The sequence below is a fragment of the Pantherophis guttatus genome, chromosome 18 (genome assembly GCF_059756535.1).
Source record: "Pantherophis guttatus breed Tessera chromosome 18, ASM5975653v1, whole genome shotgun sequence".
NCBI lineage: Eukaryota > Metazoa > Chordata > Lepidosauria > Squamata > Colubridae > Pantherophis > Pantherophis guttatus.
The window spans coordinates 3,062,092-3,082,500 of NC_142080.1; the positions used below are offsets into that span (position 1 = coordinate 3,062,092).

Consider the following 20,409-nt stretch of genomic DNA (forward strand, 5'->3'; position numbering starts at 1 on the left):
TTCATGCTGTAAAACAGATTGAAAAGCTTTTTTTTCACAACGACGTCTGTGTTTTTGCCAAAAATCTGAATTCTAAAAGATCCTTGAAGTCCCCAAGAACACAAAGAAGATTTGGGGGGGTGAGAATAAGTCCATATTTTGCCTCGTTGAATCGCTCTATTGAATAATATCAGGTAGATCTACCTTCTCTACGTAGACGAGAAGATCAGTTTATGGGAAAAGTCATTTTTTTCAGATTCTCTTTCTCGCTTTATTCGAGTGAAGTTTTTGGTCAGTTTTTACCTCTTCTAATTCCTCGCCGCTGCTTATCTCGGCCTTGTTTTGGTAACTGAAGTCCAGATGGCTGAAAAGGAGAAAACACTTTATTTTATATTTTATTTTAAATTTGTTTTTTTACTTTATTGCTGTGAAGTTACATCTCCTACCAGATGGTCTCTGACTTGTAAAAAGAGTTTAAAAGCTAAATATTTTGGCCTTTTCTTGACTCAAAGGGAGCAAGGAAAGGGGGGAAGAAATATGTTTTAAAAATATTTTTTTCTAAATATATTTTCCTAATTTACCTTCACAAGCCATGATGCAGCTTGTCGGGGGGCCGGGCCAACAAGTTTGAAACCCCCAGTAATTTGTAATTCTCTGTTTATGTTCCGGGGTCTCCAAACTTGGCAACTTTAAGACTTAAGGACTTCAACTCCCAGAATTCCCCAGTCAGCATCACTTTAAGACTTATGGACTTCAACCCATGCTGGCTGGGGAATTCTGGGAGTTGAAGTCCACAAGTCTTAAAGTTGCTAAGTTTGGAGACCCCACTGTTCTAACTGGCCAACCCAACCCACTGGGGGCTTCTTTCCAGGATTAAGCCACCATTCAACCAATGACCCATGATTAAACCCTGATTCAACCATGATTAAACCCTGATTCAGCCATGATTAAACCCCGATTCAACCAACTGTGTCACAGCACAATGCGGAAACCCCACCGATGTAGTTTGGCTGCACCATCTGCACTCTGGCTGGTTGATAGCACAGTACAGAGAGACGCAACTTCCTTCACCCTTCCATCCCTGCAGTGCGGGCCACTCTGTTGAAAACAATATGGATCTACTGTGGGAATGGCCGATGGGGGAGGAGAATTCACTTCTCACCTTGTGTCCGAACTCGACGTACTGCTCTCATCGTCTGAACTGGGGGATGACTCTTCCTCGCTTTCACTACCTTCTTCCTCCTCTTCCTCTTCCTCTTCCTCTTCCTCTTCCTCCTCCTCCTCCTCTTCCTCCTCTTTCAATTGTGCCAAGATTTTCCTCGCCAGCTGTGCAGGTAACGCGCGACACCCTCCTTCTCCTTTCACCGCCCGCATGATCCGTGTCTTCAACAATCGGCGTTGCTTCTGTCGTTTCTCGTCCGGGACTCCGCGCAACGCATGGACTGCATTCGTCCAGAGCACCATTGCCTCTTCATCACTTGAATCTCTGAATGAAGGTTTAAAAAGAAAGTGGGTTTAGTAGAACCACATCCTTTCCTAGAGGGGTCCCTGATGTGAGGGGTCCTCGGTGCTCTCTGAGCTGGGTGGTTTTCTTGCAGACGTTTCGTGACCCAACTAGGGAACATCATCGGGGCTAGAAGGGAATGGGTTTGCTAGGAAGAGGAGGAGGAGAAGGAGGAGGAGGAGGAGGAGGAGGAGGAGAAGAGGAAGAGGAGGAGGAAGAAGGAGGAGGAGGAGGAGGAGGAGAAGAGGAAGAGGAGGAGGAAGAAGGAGGAGGAGGAGGAGAAGGAGGAAGAAGAAGGAGGAGGAGGAGAAAAAGGAGAAGAAGGAGGAGGAGGAGGAGAAGAAGGAGGAGGAGGAGAAGGAGGAGGAGGAAGAGGAGCAGGAGGAGGAGAAGAACAGGAAGAGGAGGAGGAAGAAGAAGGAGGAGGAGGAGAAGGAGAAGGAGGAGGAGGAGGAGAAGAAGAAGAAGAGGAAGAGGAGGAAGAAGAAGACCATGACACATTACAATGACTGTTGGGTCCTTGGTGCTCTCTGAGCTTCGTGGTTTCCTTGCAGACATTTCATGACCCAACTAGGTAACATCATCAGTGCTAGAAGGAAGTGGGGGTTTGCCAAGAGGAAGAGAATGAGACTGATTCACTTAACAACGGCCGTAAGCTGCAGGCACTTACATTTCCTCGTCTATGTCCCCCTGGTAGGTGAGGGGGGCCATGCAGATGGAGCAGGTGTTATTGAGAATCCTGTAGCATTCGGGGCAGTAGATCCCTGCGAAGGATTTTTAAAAGCGTCAAATAACACGGGATCCCATCTATTCCCCCCCACCCGTCGTCCTCCCTTCGTTCATTTCCAAACCTCGGCAAGCTGGTGTGATGCACGTCACGAAGTCCTCACCGTCCGCCCCTCTCTGGATCTTCCCGCAACCCATGCAATACGCTTCGTGGACCCCCAACATCTTAACCAACCAGCGACACAGACGGAACCTGTGGCAGGAGGCAAAGCAGCAAGTGTGCGTTTGGGAGAAAGCGTGTGAAAGAACGACGCGCAAAAGGAAAAAAGAGCGCAATGGGATTCTCGTGTGGCTTTTCCGTGAGTTCGTCCACCGGGGTTGTGATTTGCGGGCTTCTGGCCACTTCGCCACTATTGTGAGTCTCGTCATTTTGCCATCCTGCGAGCAAACTGTGTCTTTAAAAAAAAAAAAACCTTCAATACAGCTGGTCCTTGATTTATGACCGTTCGTTTAGTGCCCGTTCGAAGTTACGACAACACTGGGAAAAAAGGGGACCTAGGACCGTATTTCACACTCACGACCGTTGCAGCTTCCCCAGGGGTGACATGATTTACATTCAGACACTTGGCCGCTGACTCGTATTTATGACGTTCGCAGCGCCCCAGGGTTACACGATCCACCTTTTGACAAGCCAAGTCGACGGGGAAACCCAGGCTCACTTAACGACCGAGTTATTAATATAACAACTGCCAGCAATTCACTTAAGAAACGTGGCAAGAAAAGTCGTAAGATGGGGCAGAACTCCCTTAAATGTCTCACTTAGCAACATAAATCTTGGGCTCAGTTGTGGTCGTAAGTCGAGGACTACTTGTGTATGAAATTTGGAGACCTCGCATCTCGCTCCCAAAGCTTTGGGAGATGTACAGTTAAAATATTCGTTCGTTCGTTCATTCGTTCATTCGTTTTACAAAATTGCGTGGCCCTATGAACTGCCCTGCAAATGTCTTACTTTGATGCAAAGACGAGTAAAATATTTTGGTGTCCTTCATCCGCTGAGTTTTGCCGTACAGCCCTAAGCACAGCGCTCATAAGTTTGGTCCTTCGAGTCAAAATCGTATTGTAGAGGTAGCAAACCCGTTCCTAAATTGGGGGAAAAAGTTTTATTTTCTTTAAACTTCCGAGATTGCCAACTGCCAACATGATACGCGATGCAGATCTTGGTTGAATCCGTTTGCAGCTCGCCTCGAAGAGTCGGCGGCGACTTTAATTAAAGTTTTCCTATTTCTTTAGCTCGCACGCACACACAAAAACACCTTCCTGATTGCGAGGTAGGCCACAGGAGAAAGGAAAAATGGGGGGGGGACACTCACCCGTTCCCGTGACGGATAATACCACGCGCAAAGAACTCGCCGCATACGTTGTATGTAGGTGCCGAAGATGGCACTGAATAAACAGATCCCGTACATGAGACCTGGGGAAGAAGCATGAAAAAAGATGGGTGAACACACCTTCTCTGCCTCCAGCAGGGGGGGTTGGAATAGATGACCTCTAAGAGCCCTTTCAATTTAACAATTCTGCGGTTGTCATTATAGCCAGGGAAACAGGCTTGGGTTTGGAAGCAAGAGAGGGAAGGAGATAGGAAGTTTGGCTAAAAGTTAGGAAAACTATCTTAAATAGTTTGGTCAAACATTTAAGGACGGAAGTAAGCCCGTCCTCCCGATTTTTCCTCGCTCTTACGACCATCCCACCATCATGTGATCAAAATTCCGACAACCGACATGTATTTACCATGACTGCAGCATCCCAGGGTCACACAATCCCCATTTGAGACCCTGCCAGCCAGCTTCCCGCAAGCAAAGTCAACGGGTCCGTTTAATGACGGCCTGATTCGCTGAACAACCGTGTAAAAAAAAAAAAAAGGTTCGTGAAATCGGGGCCACTCACTGAATGGCTGCCTTGCTTGACGACAAGAAAAATCAGGTCCCAAACATGGTCGTAAATCAAAGACTCCCTTTCCAAACAAATTTGCAGGTGTCACACCCTCCTTCCGGGGATGGGCTGCTGCGGGTTCGCAGGGGTTCGGGCGAACCTCTAGCTAAGATTCTGTGCAGTTCAGAATCACTTCAGAGAACCCCCAAATCCCACTCCTGGCTGGCCCCACCCACCCCTCCGAGGAGTCCCCACGCGGCCCATTTTGGATGCATGTAAGTGCAGGGCACGCACAGAGGCTCGGGGAGGACAAAAAACGGGCCTACCGGAAGTCCGTTTCCGGCCTCCCGGAGACTCAAGGAAAGCCACTGGAGCCTGGGGAGGGAAAAAATGCCCCCCGCTGTGGTGCAGGAGACTGACTAGGCCACACCCGCCATGGCCACGCCCACCCAGCAACTGGACAGAGAACCCCTTGCTAAAATGTTTGAAGCCCACCCCTGCCTCCCTCGCTGGATTCTTCTTGGCTCCCCCAAGAACATGCCAGCGGGCATGATGGATACACACACACACACACCCCGCTGAGGATGATGGATTACGGTGTCTCTTTCGATGCCTGGCCACTGCGTCTTATGCTCGTCTCACCGCTTCCGTTCAAGTGGCCGCCGAGGGAGTTTTAAACGCAGCGAAATTGTGTCGCTGGAGTGCTTGAAAAACGGCCCATTTGTCATTTAAAGTACTTTTATCGCTCTCCAAAGGCAGATTTTTTTCTTCCTCGAATTCAAACGCCGTGACGGAATTAAGAGTTTTCTGCTTTTTAACGGCTGCCTTGTGCAGATAAGAAATAATTTGCATTCAACCTCTTTGTGCTACCAGCTCTGCTGTTCATATAATCCCCAAAGCTTTTAAATCCATCCATGTCTGCAGGGGATCCTCGACTTACGACCGCAAGGGAGCCCAACATTTCAGATGCCGAGCAAGAAATTGGTTCGCTAAGTTTTGCCTCCCTTTTACGACCTTCCTTGCCGCCGTTGTTCAGCGAATTATAGTGGTTAAGTCAGCCCCCACGGTCGTAAAATGAATTTGTCTTCCCCCGTTGACGTAGCTCATTGGAAGGCCGCGAAAGGGAATCATGTGACTCGAGGACCCTACAACCGTCGTAAAGATGAACCGGTTGTCAAGCATCTGAGTTTTGTGACCAAGGGGATGCTGCAACGGTTGTTAAGTGTGAAAAACGGTCATAAATCACCTTTTTATTCCATGCCGTTGTAACTTTGAACAGTCACTAAACCAACTGTCGGAAGTCGAGGACTTCCTGTAACCCCCAAAGTCTCTCTCTTTTAAACCCATAACTGTCTACTTCTTTCTATCCCCATTTACTGCTTTTTATCTTTTTTAAAATTCTCCCGCCAATTCTTTTTTGGGGGAAAACGGACGTGCAGGCAGAGTATCTGGTCAGTTTCACTGAAGACCGGGGAAGAAAATTCAGTGAAACTGGCAGGGTCTCTTCCTTGGTGAGCGGGAACGGAAGCAATGCCTGAAGTCCAGCTACCGATCACGAGGTAACCGTTGTAGTCGGGCTCCGATGGGCGCAGGCGGCATTTTGGGGACACCACGCTGATATTCCCCTCCTGAAGCACGTCGAAGGAGGAGACCAAGTCGCGGTACAGTTCACTGGTGTAGCCAGAGCCGTTCACGCTGATCGTGGTCAGTACTGGAGCTGCAGAGAAGAAGAAGGACCTGTGTCCGCTAGGGTGACCTCTCTTTCTTTGTTTTGGGGATCATAGAGTATGGAGAGTTTGAAGGATTTCTTTTTTCTTGGATCCACTTTTCCTTCCCTTCCTTTCCCTTCCTTTCCCTTCCTTTCCCTTTCTTTCCCTTCCCTCTTTCTCCTTTCCTTTCCTTTCCTTTCCTTGTTCCTTCCTTCCTCTTTCTCCTCCTCTCTCCATTCTTCCCTTCTTAGTTTCACTTTCACTTTCTCCTCTCTCCCTTTCCTTTCCTTCTTCCCTTTCTCTCTCCCCTCCTCCCCTAATCTTTCCTCCCTCGCTCCTCCTCTCTTGCTTTCACTTTCCTCTCCTCTCCCCTTTCCTTTCCCCTTTCCTCCATCTCTCTTCCCTTCCTCTTTAACCCTTTCTCCCTCTCTTCCCCACTTACTTTCACTTTCACTTCACTTTGCTTGCCTCTTCCTTCCACCCTTTCCTTTCTCCCCTCCCTCTCCTTTTCTTTCCTTCGTTCCTTTCTTTCTTTCCCATTTCCTTTTCCCTTTCCTTTTCTTGCCCCTTCCTCTCCCCCTCCCTCTTTTCCTTCCCTGCAATGACCCTACGAGGTAGGCCGATCAGAGAGAAAGCCACCGGGCCCCCGAGCTGCAGAAGTGCGCACCCTGATGAAATCCAGTACATGAAACGCCCTTCCTTCCTCCCTCCAGCCCCTCCACCTTACCTCTCGCGGTGATCTCGCCCACCAGATGATAGCGCACCAAGTCGAACAGCCAGTAGACGGAGAAGTCCGCCACAATGAGCAAAATCACCAAGATAAATTGGCGGCAGATACGAGCCAGGGCCAGTGCGTAGGCGATCTGCTCCTTGCGCGGTAACACCAGGGAGGCTGTGCAACAAGGCGTAATAAAATCATCCTTGCTATCAACAAGCCAAGGACTTTCTGGAGTTTGTGACATCCACACCCCTGAGACACAATTGCACACCACACCACACATACTTGGCCGGATGTATTTGGTGCTTTCCTTCGGCGATAAGGGCAGCACGGACGGACGCTTGTTTTTCCTCCGAACGGCGTCCATTTCGAGAAAGGATTTGGTGATATAAATGTTGTCGAAACTGTCCTCGTGTAGATAATGTTTTCGGTACAGAAGAGCCCTGAAGAAGCGAAGAAGGCCTCGTGGGGGAAAGAAGACCCAAAACAACAGGATCAAATTTCCCCATCCTTCATCTCTGGGGGTCCATCATCCCCAGAAGGACCCCCTCCTCACATCCTGTAAAGAACTGGAAGCTAAAACATATGAATTTCTGGAACAGGGTATGTCTAGTTTAATGGGAAAAAAAGGACCAGGGGCTGATGTGATGGCAGTGTTCCAATATTTCGGGGGCTGCCCCAAAGAAGAGGGGGTCGACTTATTCTCCAAAGCAGATGAAGGCAGGACAAGAAGCAACGGATGGAAACTAACCAAGGAGAGAAGCAGTGGTGAAATCCAAATTATTTTACTACCGGTTCTGTGGGCATGGCTTGGTGACTTGGTGGGCGTGGCTTGGTGGGCATGGCACGGGAAGGACACTACAAAATCCCCATTCCCTCCCCACTCTGGGGCCAGTCAAAGGTGGCATTTGCCGGTTCTCTGAACTACTCAAAATTTCCGCTACCGGTTCTCCAAACTACTCAACATTTCCGCTACCGGTTCTCTGAACTACTCAAAATTTCCACTACCGGTTCTCCGAACTACTCAACATTTCCGCTACCGGTTCTCTGAACTACTCAACATTTCCGCTACCGGTTCTCCGAACTACTCAACATTTCCGCTACCGGTTTCCAGAACCTGCTGGATTTCACCCCTGGAGAGAAGCAACCTAGAACTAAGAAGAAAATCCCTGACAGTGAGAACCATTAACCAGTGGAACGCCTTGCCACCAGAAGTTGTGGGTGCTCCATCACTGGACGTTTTCAAGAAGAGACTGGGCAGCCATTTGTCCAGAATGGGATAGGGTTTCCTGCTTGAGCCTGGGGGGGTTGGACTAGAAGACCTTCAGGATCCCTTCCAACCCTTGTTATTCCTCCCCTCCTTGGCTCACCCGAGGTACATGTAGAGCATGACCAGAGTGGACATGTAGCCGAAAAGTCCCACCGCTTCCCGCACCGGTTGCAGACGCTCGGACACTTCCTCCATGATGTCGAAGGCCACCTCCGAGAGCTTCTTGCTGGCATTGATGCTCACCTCGTACTGGTGGATGGTGGTGATGTTGAATTCGAACTCGGCCCGCACGCGATTCAACATGGCCACGATGGCTTGGAGTGGGTGAGAGAGAGAGAGAGAGACAGGAAAATATCAGAAAGGCTGAGGAATCCTTTTTTCCCCTTTCCCTTCCTTTCCAGGACCACCTGCCCTCCCAGGTAGGAACACCCGGTGGGTGGGGCCTGTAAGAAAGGTAGGTGGGGCCTCAAGAGGGTTTGGGACACATAGAAAGGGGTAGAGCCAATCCTCTTTTGGAAGTGTTTGGTTGGCCGTTGCGAGAGGCGGAATATTGAAATGGAAAGGAGGAGGAGGAGGACGCCGACGCCGCTCTGGCCTTACGTTCTGCCACTCTGCGACGCAGAAACGGCACGATGTACTGCGGTATGATGCAGAACACCAGAAGGACTGTGGAAGGAATGAGGAGAGCGTGGTTGGCATGGTGCGGTGAAGGCCGATCACCCAAGAACAGCCAAATTTCCCTGAACTCGGCTGTTTTCTTGCAGATGTTTCATTACCTAGCACTGATGATGTTACCTAGTTGGGTCATGAAACGTCTGCAAGAAAACAGCCACGTTCAGAGAGCACCAAGGACCCCACAGCTGCCCTCCTCTCCCCCCCACTCCCCGCAGCCCGTTTTTGCTCCCAGGAGGCTGCAGGGTGGCTTACTAGGCCCAAAACGAGGAGCAGGGGGGGAGGCGCGCGCTCCGCGGCCCATTTTTGCTCCTGGTGCAGGAGGCCGAGTGCTGCCTGTCACACACCCCTGGCCACGCCCACCATGGCCACGCCCACCCAGCCGGTCATGAGGGCAGAGGACCGGTTGTTAACATGATTTGAATCCCACCGCTGACTCCGCGAGCTCACTGTTAGCCAATCCGCAGAGGTACTTGAAGAGAAGGACGATGTGGCAGAGAAAGGAAAGGAAAGGGATGGCGCGTTCACACCGGTCCTTGGCGCTGTCAAAGATGCGGACACATTTCTGATAGGGCCGGCCCATCTCCTCGTTGCAAACGTCGCCCATGTGAAGAAGGAAGTACCAAACGTTGCGCATACAGTGAGCTGCAAGACAAAAGAAGCGGCGCGTACGGGCTGTCCTCGACGTATGACCGCAATCGAGCCCCCGAATGTATGTGAAACCTTCCCATTTGTTTCCATATTCCTCCACCTAATTTAACCACCTAATTGTTTAGTTTTCTTTTGTTGTTGTGGCCCATCAGCGGCCTGTGCAGCTGGTATCTGATTCCGACAGCGAGGAGGCTGGTGTGGTGCTGCGCCAGCAGCCTGTGCAGCTGGCGCTCAAGTCGGACAATGAGGAGGCTGGAGAAGATGTGGTGCCAGAGGCGGGGATTCAGCCAGGGCCTTCAGAACCTCCAGAAGCTCCCATAAGTGAAGAGGAAGAAGAGGAGGAGCCTCTTCTCGATGCACGGGCGCGCAGAGCTGCCAAAAGGCAAGAGTGGCTCCTCAGGAGGAGGTCTCCTCGAGAGTAAGGCTTGGGGCTAATTGGCCACTCCCTTAGCCTATTTAAGGAGGAACGCCGACTGAAGCAATTTGCAGGGAACAACTTCGTTCGCTCTCCTTCGCGTTTTGATCTTAGTTCTCTTATCAGTTTCCTGCAAATTGCTTCTGGGCTTTCTGCCAACCATAGTAAGATTACGATTATTTATTCTTTGGATTCTTGTAGGCTGTTAAGAAAGTGAATTAACAGCCTTTGTTTGAAAAAGACTGATTTAATTTAGTAAACTAAGGTTTGTACAGACTTTGTGTGTGCTGTGTTCTTTGGGGCCCGTAGCTGGGACAGAACAACGAACTGTTGTAAGTCGAGGACCACCTATCTCATAAAGATCCATGTAAATCGAGTTTCACTCCTCAAAAATCAAACAGCGCCACTGGTGGTCATAACCGGTAATGCCACGTATTAAAGTGTCATCTCAGCACATTTGTCCGATAAAATTAGAAATGTGATTAGATGATGGGGAGCAATGTTTCCCTGTCAGACACTGCAGGAATGAGCCATGCTGGCTGGGGAAGATGGGGATTGTGGTCTCAAAGAAGCAGTGAAAGGAATCGCAGCTTTTGGAAATCCCCCTTTTCTTTAAATTTTTAACTTGCAAAAATCTTCCCTCACTCACCGACATGCCGCACCGCATCCATGACAGACCGGAAAAGTTTTCGGACACGGTCTCCAACCACTTTGGCTTTTCTGGCAATATCTTTGATTTTCTTTAAGGCATCTAGGCAGAAGTGGGGAGAGGGGAATAGAATAGGAGCTGAACATGCCTTCTTGGGACATCTCACTGGGCAAACTCCCGATTATTCCTGGGAAATAAATAAAAGAGGATTTTTCTGCAAATCTGCGCATCGTACGTGCTACGTTTTCTGTAGTAGAGTTTATAGCTCCCAGCAATTCTCGAATGGAATGGAATGGAATTCTACATTCTATATTCCATTTTATATTCTATACTCTTTATTCTTTATTTGTTCCAGAATTACTGGAAGTCCGAAAACAGGCCCGTTTCTGGCCTCTGGAGCTCAGAGGAAGCCGTTTTCGCTTTCCCGGAGGCTCAAGAAAAGCCTCCGGAGCCTGGGGAGGGCAAAAAAAAACGGGCCTACCGGAAGTACCGGAAGTCTGAGAATGGGCCCGTTTCTGGCCTCTGGAGCACGGGAGAAGCCGTTTTCGCCCTCCCAGAGGCTCGAGGAGCCTGTGAAGGGTGAAAACACGCCCCCCTCCCATCATGGTGCAGGTTGCTAAACTTTTTCAATCCCACCCCTCGTGTGAATGCATGGGGGGGGGTCGTCGGTCACATGGGGAATCATGTGCGCATGCAGGGAACCCCCGCATTGCCATAGGGGTGCCAGCGCGCACGCTTTTGGCACAGGCAGAGAAAAAGGTTAGCCATGACTGTTCTATATTGTATTCTACGTTCCACATTCTATTCTGCATTCTGTCTTGTATTCGTTCAGCTGGGCAGGCCCTCTCACTGATCAGAGGTTCGCGAGCTCGCTGCAGCATTTCCGCCGTCTGGTTGAGAGCCAGCTCGGCCCCGCACGAGACGGTGTCGGCGCTCCGGTAGAAATTCCGGACGATGTTGGCAAAGGGTCCTTCCATAGCCATTCCGAACGCCAGGAGTATCAGTACCATCTTCCCCTCTTCTGTCGGAGGAGAGAAATAAGGAAAACGTTGCAGAGTTTTGAATCTATTTCTGGATTCACATTTGCCCCCCCCTGCCCCCCGCGCAACCTTAAAACCATTTCAAGCCCCCTAAAATGGGCACCCCAAGTGGGTGGGGAACACTGCCTCCTATAAATCAGGCCCCCCCTACAAGTGTCTTATTCTGGGGTTCGACAAACTTTCAGACTGCAATTACACCTCCGATGATCTTTCTACCCCAGTATATCGTCCAAATATTCTTGCTTTCTCGCTGGCAATTTTGGGAAGACTCGATTCAGAGAATCCTAACACCGGATTCTCCTCAGATTGGGAAATTAGCGTTCGGGCCTTGCTCCTTCAGTGAAGAAGCCTTCCATTTTCTTTTTCATTACAGGTCGTCCTCGACTTACAGCGCTTCGTTTAGTGACCGCTCAAAGTCACCCCGGCACTGGGAAAAAAAAGTGATTTGCGATCTTTTTTTTTCCCCACGCAAAGATTGCAGCATTCCCCACGATTACGTGATCGAAATTCAATCACGCGGCCACTGACTCGTCTAGATTGACGGTCGCGGTGTCCTGGGGTCACGTGATCCGCTTTTTGTGACCATCTTAACACGCTTAACAACCGTGTGAGTAACTGAACAGTGCAGAGATTCTACTTTAACAACGATCTGGCGAGAAAGATCAGCCAACAATGGGACAAAAATTGAACGGTCTCACTTAGCAGCGGGAATTTGGGGCTCAATTCTGGTCGTAAGTCGAGGACTTCCTGTATTTTTTTTCTGGAGGTGGTGTTGGGGGCACTTACTTGAAAAAAATTGAGGAAGCATGAGAAGGACAGTTACTCGGACTTTGAAAGAAAACGCCATGCCGAGGCCGAGGACGATGGCCAGGGTGATGGTGGAGAGCAGGCAGTACCAGATGCTGTAGCCTTGGCCAAAAATAACCAAGGCCCCATAAGCTGCAGAGAGGGTCATCCCCAGGGCGAAGCCCCCCAAACTACGGACCGTAGCCCGGCCAAAAGTGTCCTCTTGAACCCGCGCAACTCGTTGTTTCTTCTTGCTCCGAGTCTTGCCTTTCTTCTGTCCCTTTCCCAGCCATCGGAGGAAAAAATTTGGCCAGGAGCTCATGGCGGCTCGGCTAAGGGCACAGTTGAGCTCCAGAAACAAGCCGAGGGGCACCCAGAGGGCACTTAGACGGGTTGAATGAAGGAGGAAGAAAACCTAGGATTCAGATTTTGTCTCTTTTTTCCTACCCGCTTGGCAAAACAAGGTCGTCATTGGGAGTTGGAAATGCCAGTTAACTTCAGATTCTATCGGCTTCCGGCCGGCTTCTAGCCCCACCCCTTAATCTGCCTCTGTTTTGCATTGACTCCACCCACCGGTTGCTAGATTGATTTTTCTCTGGGCCCTTTAGCTCCACCCATATTTGCTCTGGCTCCGCCCCTCAGCGGAGTCTTTCTTAGCTCTCTTCTAGCCCCACCCACAGCCCTCCCTGGCTCCTCCCATCACTTGTGCCAACAGGCTCCACCCCTTTTCTACCTTCAGTTCTTCGACGCCGGGTTCGTGCCCCGAATTTGGACCCTCGTCGCCCCCCTTCCTCGCTGCCCCAAAGTCTGACACATTCAACGCTGCAAGCTTCACAGCATTAGCCAAAAGCGATCCGTGGCTGCCCTGCCCTCTTAATCAAGTCAAATCCATCAACTCTTTGCTACTTGAATGGGAGAGAAAGGGATGGGAGATCGCTGGGTGGTGCCCCTTCCACATTCATTCCTCCTGGTCGCATAGACGTAGAGTTTGGATGGCTCAATTTTCTCGGAACCGTGCAACGTGGGGAGAGATCTTCCACAAATCTAACCACCAACTCCCCGCATGCCGAAATGTAGCAGATCAGGCGAAACAGCTCCTTTCCCTGACATGCTAGTTTTCTCGTTGCGGGGAACTGGGCCTATTTTGATAAAGCAGCCCCTTGTATGATTCTAGCTCGAATTACAATATAGAACATCCTCATATAACTGTTGCTTCTGTGACATCAGCCTTCTAATAAGGACTTTGCCGGAATTGATCCGGTTTTCTAGAATGTTTTGAAGGTGAATTTGAATTTCTGGCTTCGCGGGGGGCTTTGAATCGGTCCAGCCAGCCTTCGAACCCCAGATATGGGAGGGAAATATCGGAGGCTGAAAAGGCAGAAAGAGAAGCATTTCAAGTCGCCCAACACGAGTGAGTCGAGAGAGAGAACAAAATATGATTTCGCAGACCCGATTTAGCGCGGAAGATCGGTTGGAAAACCGGCCTCCAAGGCTCTAGTCCTCAAGAGGACGTTGAGTAGCAGATCCAACCTTCGGGGGGGGGGTGTCAAAAGGAAACGAAATACGGTGATTGTAAACAGTGGTAGTTAGCTAGGGATGGTGTCCTTTGACAAGCCAATTATGGCTTCCCTCCCTAACATTTTATAACCAAGATTAAGGTGTTTTTTTTTAAAAAAAAAACCTTTTAACTTTAAAACTTTTAAAAAGAAAACGTTTAAACGCAGAGCTGGAAATCAGGTAAGACGGCAAGAGGAGCCCCATCTTGCTCCACGTGCCCCAAAATAATAAAACCTCCCCGAAAATAAGGCCAAGCGCTTATTTTGGGGTTCAAAAAAATATAAGACAGGGTCTTATTTTTGGGGAAACACGGTAGATAGATATAGATGAGAGAGATGAGAGATATATACATATAGATGAGAGAGATGAGAGATATATACATATAGATGAGAGAGAGAGAGAGATGAGAGGAGAGAGAGAGAGAGAGAGAGAAATGAGAGAGATATATAGATATAGATGATTGAGAGAGAGAGATGAGAGAGAGATATAGATAGATATAGATGAGAGAGAGAGAGAGATGAGAGGAGAGAGAGAGAGAGAGAGAGAAATGAGAGAGATATATAGATATAGATGATTGAGAGAGAGAGATGAGAGAGAGATATATAGATAGATATAGATATAGATGATTGAGAGAGAGAGAATATGAGAGATGAGAAAGAGAGAGAAATGAGAGGGAGAGATATATAGATATAGATGATTGAGAGAGAGAGAGAGAGAGATAGATGAGAGAGAGAGAGAGAAATGATAGAGAGAGAAATGATAGATGATAGATGATATCTATATATAGATATAGATGATATAGATATACATATAGATATAGATATAGATATAGATCTCTGTAATGGTAGTTTAATATTCTGACCATGTCAACAGAAGGCTGACAAAAGCTTAGCAGAATAAAATTTTAATTATTTTAGTTCTGGAGTTTGCAGAATGTCTGTTTCTTTCTTTAAAAGTATACCTGGAATTCATATTTTTAGAATAGTTTGTAAAGATATAATAGATATAGATATAGATGAGAGATGATAGAGAAAGATGATAGATAGTTAGAAGATAGATAGATAGATAGATAGATAGAATTAAATGCATTCCATACCCTGCTCAAATATGCATCTAATCTCCAATGTAAAGAAAATCCGGATAAATTTTAAATACTGTTTTAAATCTGCCTTCTGACGGTGTCATTTTTTCCCTTCTGCTCAGCCCTGAAGCGCTTCCTGAGTTCTTTCTTACCCCAAATCTTCGTTTCCTTCCTGTGGAGTGAACCTGACGAATTCCGACCTACCAAGTTTTTTCTCGGGGCTGGACTCGGGATATTATTTGCGTTGAGTAAGTCCCAGAACCCGTGGCGAGCCAGGAGAGAAAATACACACGCACCAAGGAAAAAAAAAAAAAAAACCAGGTTGATGCCTGTATAGAAAACAGTCGAATCTATCGCTCAATTGCTGGAATTCTCAATAAATCTTGTTAAAGAAAACCCCGAGAATCTGGCTTGGAAAAGAATCATTTTTGACGCTGCTGGGGGTGGGAGTGGGGGAATAAAATCAGACACCTGCTGCCTTTTTCTCCCGCCCCCCCCTTCAAGGATCTTTCTTAAAATCTAGAATTCTTGGTTCCCCAGGTCTTGCCAAAATCCTGATTTTTCCCATGACCATCCGGGAACAGACGAAAATCGAATTGTTGGCTGGCATGGCAGGTAAGAACTGGCTTTGGAAGAGAAAGCAAGATCCCAGCAGAGAGAGAAAAAAAATAGGGGGGAAGTTTTCCTCACCCCCTCCTCGCCAGATTAACAGAGTTGGACCTTGGAGATCATCTAGTCCAGTGATGGCTAACCTTTTGGCCATCGTGTGCCAAAAGCGGGGGTAGTGTGTGTTTGGGGGGGGGTTATGCGCATGCATGCCCACATTCATAATTCAATGCACCCCACCGTCTGTGCTTCCTCCCCACTTTTGGCACGCGATGGCACGGTAGGTCTGTTTTTTGCCCTCCCCAGGCACCTGAGATTTTCTTGGCGTCTGGGGAGGGCAAAAACTGCCTTCCCCAACTTCCCGGAGGCTCTCCAGAGGCTGGAAATGCGTTTTGTTCCCCCTTCCTCTTCTTTCTTTCCACACTTCTTTTATTATAACCGTTTTCCTATCTATTCTACCAGATATTCTGGGCAAACCAGGGGTGCCATCCGGCAAGGTTCTGACAGGTTGTGCCCTCTTTTCTCCAGGCGTGGCGGCCGTCGGATGGGGCGTCTCTCCGCAATTCCGTTGCGCCAGCCTCTTGGTGGTTCCCAAATTCCTGGGAAAGGAAGGACGGCTTTATATTCTCACGTACATGTTAGCCACTGTCTACGACGGTACCGAGATTTTTATTCACTTTACGGGACGATATCCTGCCTTTGTGGGTTTTTTTTAACTAGCTCAAAAGCTACAAACATACCTAACTCTCCTTCCTCCTCCTATTTTCCCCCTCCTACAATAATCCTAGAACTCCCAGTCTCCTGGTGATTGGCCCAAAGTCTCCCAGCTGGCTTTCATGCCTAAAGCGGGACTAGAACTCCCAGTCTCCTGGTGATTGGCCCAAAGTCACCCAGCTGGCTTTCATGCCTAAGGCGGGACTAGAACTCCCAGTCTCCTGGTGATTGGCCCAAAGTCACCCAGCTGGCTTTCATGCCTAAGGCGGGACTAGAACTCCCAGTCTCCTGGTGATTGGCCCAAAGTCACCCAGCTGCCTTTCATGCCTAAGGCGGGACTAGAACTCCCAGTCTCCTGGTGATTGGCCCGAAGTCACCCAGCTTGATTCTTAAATGATGGAAACAGACTTTCTTTAAGATGGATTTGCTGCCCAGAAACTGATCAGAATTGCGAAGTCTATTTTATACATTCATTTTTCTTTTCTTTTTCTCTTTCTATCCTTCTGTTCCTAAACGGGGGGAAAAGATTTTAAAAGGGAAAAAAAAAAACCAAGGAGGAAAATTTCCACATTAAACGCCGAAGGCCGTTTATCCTGCAATCGCCCTCTGAAATTGTACCTCTCTATGCAAACGTCAGATATAAATAGAGAGAGACACTCAGTTCTAAAAAAAGAATATTATAACATGCAATATTTTTATGAGCGTTCTCTTTAAGCTGCGATTGCCGCATCGAGCCACTAGAGGGCAGCATTAAACTCCCCCTTTGGGATGTTTTAATATTGTATTTTTTGGAGGGAGATAGTTCCACGCTCAGCCACCGGAGGGCAGCATTTCCTCACTTTTGAAAATAGTGTGGCTGCAAAAAAGTTTTTCCTTCCCTTTTCAGCTTCAATTGCCAATGTGGACTAGCGCCTTTTCTGTCCCTCAACTTGGAAAATTTGGAACCTCTGGTCCCCCCTACTCTATCGTCTTCTTTTTCCTCTATCCCCCTTGGCAGGCCCGGTGGCAAATATTCGGCACAATCTCGGGGAAGTGGTGCGATCCATCAGCTGCACGGTGGAATTACAGATTGAAAACTCCAAAAAAGCGTGGAAAATTTCCTTGGCGCCGATGCGGAAAATCCTCAAAGACATGGTGGTGAGAATCACACGGCGTGGAGGCTTGCCAAGGGGCTAGTCCTCTTGAGGGGCGGTTTATTAAAAGGCCGGAGGAGAATTGTAATTCCACGAAAGAGTTTTAATGCCATTTCCGTAACTTGCGGCTCATCTTTAAATTTCAAAATGATGTAGTAGATTAGATTTGAGGAAGGGACCTTGTAGGTCATCTAGTCCAACCTCCTCAATAATAAATAGTAGTATTATTGCTTAACGCATTGTAAGCCGCCCTGAGTCTCCGGAGAAGGGCGGCATATAAAAATAAATAAATAAATAAAATAAAATAAAATAAATAATAAATAGTAAATAGTAAATCCATTGGTGCCAATTTAGCTGCCTCTTATGGGTTTTGGAGTTCCATCTGCTATTAAAATACTGTTTGGAGGCTCATTTTAATGCATTGTAGCCTGAATTAAATAAAATCCAGTACCAATTTCCCTTTTTATGGTAAAAGGGCACATTAAAGAATTAACATCCTGATTTTTGATTATTATCTGCCCAGCATGCTCGGTGGGCCGAGTATACTTCCTTTATATCTGCATGATTTAACATGTTATTTCAACCTTAGCAACTTTAAGCTGAGTGGACTTCAACTCCCAGAATCCCCCAGCCACCACGCCGACAGGGGAATTCTGGGAATTGAGGTCCACCCATCTTAAAGTTTTGCCAAGGTTAAGAAACACAGGTTTTAGACGATAATAATAACAACAACAACAACAACAACAACAACAACAACAACAACAACAACAACAATAATAATAATAATAATAATAATAATAATAATAATAATAATAATAATAATAATAATAATAATAATTTTATTTCTATTCCGCCCTTCTCCCGAAGGACTCAGGGCGGTGTACAGCCTATTTAAAAACAAGATAAACATCCATTTAAAATAATTTTAAAAATATAAAATAAATTGGCTGCTGTGTCCAAAGCCGGTCGTGCGAAGAGGCAACGCGTGGAGAAAGATCTTCCCAGCGTAGGTTTCTAGTCCTCATGAAGTTACTCGGCTCGCCAGGGCCCTCACAGCTGTTTTCCAACGCAGAGAAGTGGGAAGACTTTGAGAAGCGAATCCCAAAATATCTCACGCTCCTTCACGGAGCTGAACAAGCAAGTGGCGAGCCGAGCCGGCACGGAGAGCCGATTGGTGCGCGAAGCCGAAGGGAGCGCCTCGACGCAGGACGTCTACGAGGCGAAGACGCGGATGCGTTGCAAAAGTAAGACGTTTCGGCTGAGATTTCAAACCCCCAGAGCTGGCATGTCTAAACATGGGCAGCTTTAAGACTCAACTCCCAGAATTCCTTAGCCGGCTCACCGTCTCCTGGTGATTGGCCCAAGGTCACCCAGCTGGCTTTTATGGCTAAGGTGGGACTAGAACTCCCAGTCTCCTGGTGATTGGCTCAAAGTCACCCAGCTGGCTTTCATGCCTATGGCGGGACTAGAACTCACCGTCTCCTGGTAATTGGCCCAAAGTCACCTGGTTTTCAGGTCTAAGGTGGGACTAGAACTCACCATCTCCTGGTGATTGGCCCAAAGTCACCTGGCTTTCAGGTCTAAGGTAGGACTAGAACTCACTGTCTCCTGGTGATTGGCCCAAAGTCACCTGGTTTTCAGGCCTATGGCGGGACTAGAACTCACCGTCTCCTGGTGATTGGCCCAAAGTCAACTGGCTTTTATGTCTAAGGTGAGACTAGAACTCACCGTCTCCTGGTGATTGGCCCAAAGTCAACTGGTTTTCAGGTCTAAGGTAGGACTAGAACTCACCGTCTCCTGGTGATTGGCCCAAAGTCAACTGGTTTTCAGGTCTAAGGTAGGACTAGAACTCACCGTCTCCTGGTGATTGGCTCAAAGTCTCCTGGTTTTCATGCCTAAGGTGGGACTAGAACTCACCGTCTCCTGGTGATTGGCCCAAAGTCACCCAGCTGGCTTTCATGCCTATGGCGGGACTAGAACTCACCGTCTCCTGGTAATTGGGCCAAAGTCACCTGGTTTTCAGGCCTAAGGTGGGACTAGAACTCCCAGTCTCCTGGTGATTGGCCCAAAGTCACCTGGTTTTCATGCCTATGGCGGGACTAGAACTCACCGTCTCCTGGTAATTGGCCCAAAGTCACCCAGCTGGCTTTCATGCCTATGGCGGGACTAGAACTCACCATCTCCTGGTAATTGGGCCAAAGTCACCTGGTTTTCAGGCCTAAGGTGGGACTAGAACTCCCCGTCTCCTGGTGATTGGCTCAAAGTCATCCAGCTGGCTTTCATGCCTATGGCAGGACTAGAACTCACCGTCTCCTGGTGATTGTTCCAAAGTCACCTGGTTTTCAGGCCTAAGGTGGGACTAGAACTCACCGTCTCCTGGTGATTGGCCCAAAGTCACCCAGCTGGCTTTCATGCCTAAAATGAGACTAGAACTCACCATCTCCTGGTTATTGGCTCAAAGTCACCTGGTTTTCATGCCAATGATGGGACTAGAACTCCCCGTCTCCTGGTGATTGGCCCAAAGTCACCCAGCCGGCTTTCGTGTCTGAAGCTGGACTAGAAGGGAATGGGTTTTCCAAACTTCCTTCGCTTGGAGAGATTTGAACCCTCAAATCCTTGGGGAAAATGTGGGGGATTCCTCCTTCCTTGCAGGTATCATCCAGCAGGCGGTCAAGCGTTGTCAAACCTGGTTCCAGACCAAACATCAGTCTTGCATGAAGACGATCGCCGTGCCCCTGGTCAACCACCTGCTCTGCATCCCCATGAAATTCAGCTTCCTTTGCCATTTGGCCAAAGGCGAGTGACTTCCCCGCAGCTAGAAAGCTAGCTTTGCAAGGAAAAACCACTCATCAGGAATTCCTTCCCTAGCTTTCCACCTGCAAGGACCTTGGAAACGGGCGTGAAGCCATCCTGCCAAGCGGTACAGTCTTACCCAGACTCCCCTCCTTCCCTCCCTCCCTCCCTTGGAAATATATATATATATATATATATATATATTTGCAACCTGGCTCGCTTGCTCGATCTCGTCATTCCCCTCCCTCCTCTCTCTCTTGTGTTGTTTTGTTTTAATGTGTTTAAAATAAAAAACTTTAAATAATAAAAAAAAAGAAATATATATATATATTTGCAACCTGGCTCGCTTGCTCGATCTCGTCATTCCCCTCTCTCCTCTCTTTTGTTGTTTTGTTTTAATGTGTTTAAAATAAAAAACTTTAAATTAAAAAAAAAAGAAATATATATATATATTTGCAACCTGGCTCACTTGCTCGA

At 48.1% G+C, this 20,409-nt stretch overlaps 2 protein-coding genes across 3 annotated transcripts in view; one reads left to right on the forward strand and one right to left on the reverse strand.

The window, feature by feature from the left end:
* DCST2 (DC-STAMP domain containing 2) lies at positions 1–12,588 on the reverse strand. The gene is made up of 15 exons (XM_034406986.3): positions 12,049–12,588; positions 11,073–11,243; positions 10,223–10,324; positions 8,958–9,152; positions 8,436–8,501; positions 7,936–8,149; positions 6,851–7,008; positions 6,575–6,739; positions 5,688–5,855; positions 3,580–3,680; positions 3,219–3,349; positions 2,335–2,462; positions 2,154–2,247; positions 1,142–1,465; positions 1–343 (listed from the first exon to the last, which is right to left on the reverse strand). The coding sequence occupies exons 1-15, from the start codon at positions 12,368–12,370 to the stop codon at positions 232–234; spliced, it is 2,451 nt and encodes an 816-aa protein (XP_034262877.2). The 5' UTR covers positions 12,371–12,588; the 3' UTR covers positions 1–231.
* Positions 12,589–12,694: 106 nt separating this feature from the next.
* The window catches only part of DCST1 (DC-STAMP domain containing 1), a 20,381-nt gene continuing 12,666 nt past the window's right edge, over positions 12,695–20,409 (forward strand). For both annotated transcript variants that reach the window (XM_087881331.1, XM_087881332.1), the window contains exons 1-7: positions 12,695–13,459; positions 14,809–14,934; positions 15,227–15,301; positions 15,821–15,949; positions 17,004–17,143; positions 18,212–18,383; positions 19,792–19,935. In XM_087881331.1, coding sequence (XP_087737457.1) covers positions 13,396–13,459; positions 14,809–14,934; positions 15,227–15,301; positions 15,821–15,949; positions 17,004–17,143; positions 18,212–18,383; positions 19,792–19,935 — 850 coding nt within the window. In that variant the 5' untranslated portion in view covers positions 12,695–13,395. The remainder of the gene's footprint in view (positions 13,460–14,808; positions 14,935–15,226; positions 15,302–15,820; positions 15,950–17,003; positions 17,144–18,211; positions 18,384–19,791; positions 19,936–20,409) is intronic.

Bases quoted from the DNA above. Each gene is read 5' to 3' on its own strand.
- DCST2 (XM_034406986.3), bottom strand. From the start codon at position 12,370: ATGAGCTCCTGGCCAAATTTTTTCCTCCGATGGCTGGGAAAGGGACAG. The intron at 3,681-5,687 runs GTAGCTGGACTT...CTTCTTCCCCAG, and splicing joins CAACGGTTACCTCGTGATCG to GTCTCATGTACGGGATCTGT. The intron at 3,350-3,579 runs GTGAGTGTCCCC...CCCCCAATTTAG, and splicing joins ATTATCCGTCACGGGAACGG to GAACGGGTTTGCTACCTCTA.